The sequence below is a fragment of the Acipenser ruthenus genome, chromosome 53 (assembly GCF_902713425.1).
Source record: "Acipenser ruthenus chromosome 53, fAciRut3.2 maternal haplotype, whole genome shotgun sequence".
Lineage (NCBI taxonomy): Eukaryota > Metazoa > Chordata > Actinopteri > Acipenseriformes > Acipenseridae > Acipenser > Acipenser ruthenus.
This window is the reverse complement of record NC_081241.1, coordinates 665,001-673,661: the sequence shown is the minus strand read 5'-3', so window position 1 is coordinate 673,661 and position 8,661 is coordinate 665,001. Positions and strand designations below refer to the sequence as shown.

Genomic DNA, 8,661 nt, shown 5'->3' with positions numbered 1-8,661 from the left:
GTAATAAATGAGTATGTCAGTAACGTACACACCCTGTCTGATAACACTAGAACATGTCTAGATCTCATAATATACAGCCTCCCCTGGACTGGATGGACCACCCTTCATGTTCTCTTAGGGGGGTGAGCAGTTCAGACTCCGTGCCTCAAGCTTTCTCTGAACTGGAGGGAAGAAAGCAGTTGGTGCTCAGAGACAAGTTTGTGGTTGAGGACTAATGGACTTTGAGATGTGGATTAAAGCCCACGAAGATCGAACTCCACCAAACTCACTTCCCTTGTGAACTTCTGAGAATTCAGACCCACATAGAAGTGAAGGTCTAGTGCAGTCAAATACATACTGTAGCTATAGAAGGGTTACTGTGACAATGCCATTCTCAAACTCCAGTCCCACTCACAACTCTCTCCTCTCCGCCCCTCTCACACTGATTCGGCAGTTTCTGCTCCTCCTGCTTGTCTAAACCTGGCCTCAGTCCCAAACCCCGCCTCTCAGAGCTGTACACAATTCCAGGAAATCAGCACAGTGAAGTTTCTGTTGTGAAATCGTCAGTCTCTCTGTCTCACTGCAGCAACAATGGCTTCAAACTTGTGGTCAGAGGATCAGTTTAGCTGTTCAGTGTGTCTGGAGCTATTGAAGGATCCAGTCGCTATTCCATGTGGACACAGTTACTGTATGGGGTGTATTAAGAACTGCTGGGATCAGACTGATCATACAGGTGTCTACAGCTGCCCCCAGTGCAGAGAGACCTTTACCCCGAGGCCTGTTCTGGGCAGAAACACCATGCTGGCTGAAGTTGTGGAGAAATTAAAGAAGACAGGACTCAATCCTCCTCCTGCTCACAGTTATGCTGGACCTGGAGATGTGCCGTGTGATTTCTGCACTGAGAGAAAGTTCAAAGCTGTGAAATCCTGTTTGACGTGCCTGGCCTCTTACTGTGAAACACACGTCAAGCCTCACTATGAGGGGGCTGCTTTCAAGAGGCACAAGCTGATCACTGCAATTGGAGATCTGGAGCAGAAGCTTTGTGCTGAACACCAGAAGGTTTTGGAGGTCTTTTGTAGAACCGATCAGACGTGTATTTGTGTGTTGTGTATTGTCAAGGAACACAAGAGTCATGATACAGTCTCAGCTGAGGCAGAAAGGACTGGGAAACAGGTAAGCGTTTGAACCATTTCCTTGTAGCTATCCTAGAAGATAAGAATTCCCAGGGATATTTAACATGTCTGTTTACTAGGTTATACAGTTTCACATCAGATCAGATTTTAATTGTATATTAAGAGCTATTTAAAGAGCCCTAGTTTTTTAATTGCTCTATCTAAACTATGATGTGCTACAATGTATTTCAGGGTGTAACAGGGGTGTTATGGGTGTGGCTATCGCTGATTGACAGGAGAGACACAGGAGGTTTTCTATGATATACAAAACACAAAACATTCAAAACAAAACACTGCTCGAAAACAACTAGAAAATAAAAGATGACCAAACAAGAAAGGAGGTCCCGCTCCAGGAACAGTCTCCCTGACACCTCCTCTCTAGACTTGGGTGGGATTAAAATCCTGGATTTGAATATGCCCTGCCATATCTAGCACACACTTGACTGGCAAAAATATTATTTACAATCAAACAAAAACACACTATTTACACGTGCAGGACCTCCGCCCTGCCTCACAGGGCAAGAAGGATTTGTTCAGCTGTTTTGTGGTGCATTGGAATTTGTAGTGTAAAATTAGCATGATTTATATTCCTAGTGTTTTTATATGTATCTTGCAACTTAATAAAATCATAGATCAGTTTCATTGTTTAAGATATTATAGTTTAATTGGTTAAACTTTTTAAAAATGACATTCCCAGAAAAGTCAATCACCTAATTTAAAAAAGCAAAAAGATCAAGATTAATATGATATAAAATATACAAGATTAATATGATATGGAGTAGTGTTTAGGGCTCTGGACTCTTGACCGGACGGTCGTGGGTTCAGTCCCAGGTGGGGGACACTGCTGCTGTACCCTTGAGCAAGGTACTTTACCTAGATTGCTCCAGTCAAAACCCAACTGTATAAATGGCTAATTGTATGTAAAAAATAAAGTGATATCTTGTAACAATTGTAAGTCACCATGGATAAGGGCGTCTCCTATGATATAAATTAATAATATACAAGATTAATATGATATACAAAATACAATATTTACATGATACACAATATAAATCGGGCAGAAAAAATAGCTTAATTTGGTGCGTTAAAACACATTTTTACATGATTAAAACAGATATGTTTAAGTTAGTTTAAAACGAAATGTAATAACCTATTTAGGATTTTGTTTATTAAAATCTACAATTTCTTTCGCTCACCCTACTAGTCCCCTCTTTCCTTTGCTCTCTTCCACAGTGAAGTCCTTCTGCTCACGGGCTCATTCTTCTGGGGATTTTGTGTATTTAGGCATTTTTTACACTGATTTCATTGTTTTGTTTCAGGGCTGTTTTATCTGTGTTTATCGATTAAAAACAGGAAATCAGAAGCCCTAAATATCCATTAAAGAGAAAGCTGCTTCAGTTTCCTAGGTGCTTCACAAAACAAACATGTAACACATGCTAGATCAGCCATCATTCACTGTTACTAGTATGAAACAGTACCATCTAGTGGACAGCTACTGTGGATCAAGTGTCCTTTTGTATTGCTGGCAGCTGTGCACTAGATGGTGCTGTATCTTACTACTATACACACATGTTGTCTGAAACTGCTGCCTTTGTCCAAGTTTAAACCACCTCCATGGAAGTTTTCAATTTAATTCAGCTATCACATTTAAACATGGATTAAAATGAGTGGTGCAATTTCATTATATTTAATCTTTTAAATGTTTAACCTTGGATTCATTTTAAACAAGGATTACATATAAATCCTGGTTTAAAGTTTTGTGCAACATGATTCAAATATAATCCTTGATTTAATCTGGGTTAGTGGTTAATCCACGCTGGTGCATTCGACCCTTAGGGTATCTGTGTGCATAATGTGTGTATCGTTACACAGAGAATTGTGAGGGTCTGGAACCAACTCCCCAGTAATGTTGTTGAAGCTGACACTCTGGGATCCTTCAAGAAGCTGCTTGATGAGATTCTGGGATCAATAAGCTACTAACAACCAAACGAGCAAGATGGGCTGAATGGCCTCCTCTCGTTTGGAAACTTTCTTATGTTCTTATGTTCTTATGTTAATCTAACTTCATATAAAGGGGGGAGAGGTGTGAAAACACAGCCTGCTCTGAAATAGTCTGTATTGAGTGTGACAGGATATCACTCAATGCCCTGTCAGAAATGTCACTGTGTCACTGTGTTTCTACACAGAAGCAGCTGGGAGAGACACAGACAGAAATACAACAGAGAATCCAGGAGAGACTGAAAGAAATTGAAGAGCTGAAACAGGCTGTGGAGTCACTGAAAGTGGGTATTGAAAAGAGGGGTGTATTATTATTATTATTATTATTATTATTATTATTATTAACAGATGGACTGGAACACATCTACAGAAGTTTACTGTTTATGCCTGATGTGTTTTTCATATCAATTCTAACCATGTCTCCTCTACTGTGTTCTTTCACTCAGAGATCTGCATGCATAGAAATAAAGGAAAGTGAGAAGATCTTTACTGAGCTGATCCGATCCATTGAGAAGATCCACACTGAGGTTATTGAGCTGATTGGAGCTAACGAGAAGGCTGCAGTGAATCAGGCTGAAGGACGCATGAAGAAACTGGAGCAGGAGATTGCTGAGCTAAGGAGGAGAAACTCTGAGCTGAAACAGCTTTCAGAGACAGAGGATCACATCCATTTTCTACAGGTAATATCACTGCTTGTTAGAAAATCTCAAGTCCATAACTGGGACGGTTTCAGAAAGACCTCTCCAATTGAATGAATCCTTGCTTTTCCCCAGGAATGTTTTGGACCCCATTCTGTTTCACTGAAAACTCCTTTTCTCCACTTTCCTGTTGTAGAATTTCCAGTCTCTCTGTGCCCCTCCTGAAGCTGGAGACTTACCCAGCGTTACTGTCAATACAGAGATCTCTTTTGGGGCTGTGAGGAAAGCTGTATCTGAACTTAAAGATCATATTGAGGACTTCTGCAAGGGGGAATTAGTCAAAATAACCAAAACAGGTTGGTGTGAAATAGATTCCTTTGGTAGAGATTTCTCAAATAGACCATGGCTTGAGGAGGGACAGGACTTGCAAGACATTAATAAAGACCTCTTGCAGATTGCTGGCTATATAAATAATGTAGTATTGAGAAGGGTGGAGGCAGCAGGGAGGAGGAAGGAGTGAGGAGGTAGCATGGAGGAGGGAGCAGGGAGGGCAGAGCAGGGAGCATGGAGGAGGGAGCATGGACGGAGAAGAGAGAATTAAGCAGGGAGCATGTAGGAGAGGGTGGAAGAGAGAGGAGGGAGCATGAAGGAGAGATCAGGGAGGAGACAGGAAGGAGGCAACAGGGATGAGGGAGCAGAGAGAAGGGAGCATGAAGACTGGAAGAGACAGCAGGGAGGAGGGAGCATGAAAGAGTGAGCAAGGAGGAGGGAGCACATAAGTGGGAGGAGGGAGCAGGGAGAAGGGTGCATGCAGGAGGGAGCAGGGAGGTGGTAGGAGGGAGAATGGAGGATGGAATGGACTGATGAAGCACAGAGGAGGGAGTGATGTGAGGATGGAGCAGACAATGACTGTTGTATGTTTGATGCACAAGGGTGTCCTAATATGGACACCGTACTGTTGGACAAAGATATGTGATGGAGAGGAAGGAACACAAGACTCCAGTGCAGTGGCAGACGTGTTCACATTGACTTTGGCTGCTGCACCGATACAGAAGGAATACATATTCATTGTAATCATGAACATCTTGAAGTACGGATTTTTACATCCTGAAATGCCGTGAATAAGCCTTGTTTCTTTTCAGATTGCTGTTTGGAGTCTTGTGTGTGTTCTGTATTAATCCACATGTTTCAATTCTATTTCTCTCTCTTTTTTTCTACCCAGTGAATGAAGTTGCAGTTTACAGTCTGCAGGCTCCAGAGCCAAGGAACAGAGCTGAGTTTTTAAAATGTAAGTCTGTTTGCACTGAAACATTTGATTGAAAGATGTGTCACTCCATTGTGAGAAGAGCTAACACTACAGAACAGGGAGGGGTGGAGCTTAAGGGCAGCAATTATTGTTATTTATTAGTAATTGTGAAGCCATTAATCTACACTCCTCTCCAACAAGTATTGGTTCAGATGAATACATGCAGAATGACTGGGGGAGGGGCATTTGTTGCCTGTTTTTCCACTCAGACCTTTCTCTCCCTAAATATCTTGGTATCCCTGAATAGATAATCATCCCATCTTTTAATACATGTACAATGCATGTGAAACCAGTTGTGGGGTAAAATGAACAGCTATCCCTCCCAGTCATCCTGTGCTGGTAGTAAATGTATATTGCAGGATCACTGCACTTGTGGGATGGATTGCTCATTAAAGTATTAGACAGATATTTGAAGAGTGGATGATATTCTATTGAAGATATTTAGTAAGCAAGGGGTCTGAGTGGGGAAAATGGCAACACATGCCCTGTAGGAACATTAAGTGAACTGTAATTGTATGCAGAGCTGCATTTGATTAGTTCCAATTGAAGAAGTTTGATAAGATCGAGGAATTATAATGAACAAAACAATCAAACAGCAAGAGGGTTTAAAGGGTTCATAAGGTCCTTTATATTTTATTGTGTTGCATGTTCCCATGTGTTGCTACAGCTGTTTACATGAGGTGTGTGTATTGTTTTAATTATTTTTATTTTTTTTACATTTTGACCACTTTTTTATACTTATAGATAGCTTCACATGTAACTGCATGGGCGTCTCAGAACTACATTTCCCATCATCCTCCTGCTCACATATGTAATTGAGATGGAATTACCAGTGAGCAGGAGGATGATGGGAAATGTAGTTCTGAGAGGTCTGCGGGAAGCCATCTTGAGGCAGGGAATGCAATTTAAAAGTTTAAAAAAGTGGTCAAAATGTATTAAAAAATAATTAAAACAACACACACACCTTCCATAAACAGGATGTGAGGATGCAGCAGACAATGACTGTTGATTTTCTCAGTGGTTTGACTTTTCTAACCGTCTCTCCTCTACCCGTCCTCTTCTCTTCAATCAGATTCCTGTCAGCTCACACTGGACCCCAACACAGCGTATAGAGAGCTCTGTCTGTCTGATGGGAACAGAAAGGTGAAATGGGGAGGGACCCAGAGATATCCTGATGATCACTCAGAGAGATTTGATAGCTGGTACCAAGTGCTGTGCAGAGAGGGTTTGTCTGGGACTCGCTGTTACTGGGAGATTGAGTGGAGTGGGGGAGGGGCTTCTATAGGAGTCACATATAAAGGAATCAGCAGGAAAGGAGGGGATCGTTCCTGTGTCCTTGGATTCAATGACAAGTCCTGGAGTGTGGACTGCTCTGACTCCAGTTACACTGCCCTGCACAATAACAATGAAACTGCAATAACTGCCCCCCACTCCCCCAGAATAGGAGTGTATCTGGACTTTAATGCCGGCACGCTGTCCTTTTATGGCGTCTCTGACACAATGACCCTCCTGCACAGATTCCAAACCACATTCACTGAGCCGCTCTATCCTGGGTTTTGGCTTCATTATTATAATTCCTCTGTAACAATCTGCCAGCTGAACTAGACTGTTTTGTGTTGTAAGAAACCCTTTGTATTGAACTCCCTGTCTGTCCTCTCCACTCCTCGGGTGAAGGGAATGTTCAATCTGACACAACTTTGGATGAAAGTTAGGGGGTAAAACGGCGCCACCTGCAGAGCGAAACGAGGTGAATTATTTGTTTTTAGCAACGAATGGATTTCATACGAAGTAACTGTATTTAATTTATTTTTTAAGAATTGTTATGTTTTATATATATTTAAAAAAATGGCATCCAATAGTCAGTGCTGTAACAGTTTTTAAAAAAGTGAACTTAAGTTTGCTTTATTGTGTGTGTGTTTTTGTTCTTTGATTTCCATAAAATATTTGTTCTGTTTATTTTTTCAGATTTTAGTAATGTGATTTAATAAAATAAAAAAATAAAAAACATAAAATAAATCTGATTAACTGTGACTTTTTCTTATTTATTTATTAAAGCATAGGGAAGCATTGTAAAGCACAGAGAGGTCTGGTAAAGCATAGGGAAACATTGTAAAGCACAGAGAGGTCTGGTAAAGCATAGGGAAGCATTGTAAAGCACATAGAGGTCTGGTAAAGCATAGGGAAGCATTGTAAAGCACATAGAGGTCTGGTAAAGCATAGGGAAGCATTGTAAAGCACAGAGAGGTGTGGTAAAGCATAGGGAAGCATTGTAAAGCACTGAGGTCTGGTAATGCATAGGGAAGCATTGTAAAGCACAGAAAGGTGTGGTAAAGCATAGGGAAGCATTGTAATGCACAGAGAGGTCTGGTAAAGCATAGGGAAGCATTGTAAAGCACAGAGAGGTCTGGTAAAGCATAGGGAAGCATTGTAAAGCACAGAGAGGTCTGGTAAAGCATAGGGAAGCATTGTAAAGCACAGAGAGGTGTGGTAAAGCATAGGGAAGCATTGTAAAGCACAGAGAGGTCTGGTAAAGCATAGGGAAGCATTGTAAAGCACAGAAAGGTGTGGTAAAGCATAGGGAAGCATTGTAAAGCACGGAGAGGTCTGGTAAAGCATAGGGAAGCATTGTAAAGCATTGAGGTCTGGTAAAGCATAGGGAAGCATTGTAAAGCACATGGAGGTCTGGTAAAGCATAGGGAAGCATTGTAAAGCACAGCGAGGAAAGGTAAAGCATAGGGAAGCATTGTAAAGCACAGAGAGGTCTGGTAAAGCATAGGGGAGCATTGTAAAGCACAGAGAGGTCTGATAAAGCATAGGGAAGCATTGTAAAGCACAGAGAGGTCTGGACTCTAACCCTGGGCTTGAGACTCAGCTCAGTGATTTGGATTCCTGAACAGCTTCTTAGTAAAGGTATTATTCAGCATGCCGCCGCACCGTGAACTAATAAGAAAAGACTTTCAGTACCTGGCAGGCTCTTGTGACATATCAGGAGGGTCATTCTCTTTACTCCTTCTTCTTCTCCTTGGAGTCGGGTCCATGCCTCTCTCTACTGAATCACTCGTTCCTCAGTTAGCTGTGTTTCTCCTCTGCAACACAATTGAAACAAGTCCGTTGTGGGGTTTTGGATTTGGTCCCCACCTGGCTACCGAGTCCCCAATTGGTGGATGTGTAACCACACCTAAGACCCCACTTAGATAGGTAGACAAGAACACAAACACACACACACAAACACAAACACACACAGGAACTGACACACACAAATACACAAAGGAACTGACACGCACACACACAGACAGGCACTCACACAACGGTACTGACTCACACACACACAAATACTGACAAGCACAGACACGCACACACACACACACACAGGTACTGACAGGCACACACACACACAGGTACTGACACACAGACACGCACACACACACACACACTGACACACACACACACACACACACAGGTACTGACACACACACACACACACTGACACACACACACACTCACTGAGACACACAAACACACTGACACACACACACACACACACACACAGGTACTGACACACACACAC

At 42.0% G+C, this 8,661-nt stretch overlaps 1 protein-coding gene across 1 annotated transcript; it reads left to right on the top strand.

Moving 5' to 3' along the window:
• The first annotated feature begins 447 nt into the window (after positions 1 to 447).
• Positions 448 to 7,104, top strand: LOC131723131 (tripartite motif-containing protein 16-like). The gene is made up of 6 exons (XM_059016587.1): positions 448 to 1,152; positions 3,338 to 3,433; positions 3,596 to 3,829; positions 3,984 to 4,143; positions 5,010 to 5,075; positions 6,166 to 7,104. The coding sequence occupies exons 1-6, from the start codon at positions 571 to 573 to the stop codon at positions 6,696 to 6,698; spliced, it is 1,671 nt and encodes a 556-aa protein (XP_058872570.1). The 5' UTR covers positions 448 to 570; the 3' UTR covers positions 6,699 to 7,104.
• Positions 7,105 to 8,661: the final 1,557 nt, after the last annotated feature.

What these genes read in the sequence shown, in the direction of transcription:
- LOC131723131 (XM_059016587.1), top strand. Translation starts at nt 571, where the DNA reads ATGGCTTCAAACTTGTGGTCAGAGGATCAGTTTAGCTGTTCAGTGTGT. An exon ending in AGGCTGTGGAGTCACTGAAA is followed by an intron (nt 3,434 to 3,595) that starts GTGGGTATTGAA and finishes TCTTTCACTCAG; the next exon opens with AGATCTGCATGCATAGAAAT. An exon ending in CAGAGCTGAGTTTTTAAAAT is followed by an intron (nt 5,076 to 6,165) that starts GTAAGTCTGTTT and finishes CTCTTCAATCAG; the next exon opens with ATTCCTGTCAGCTCACACTG.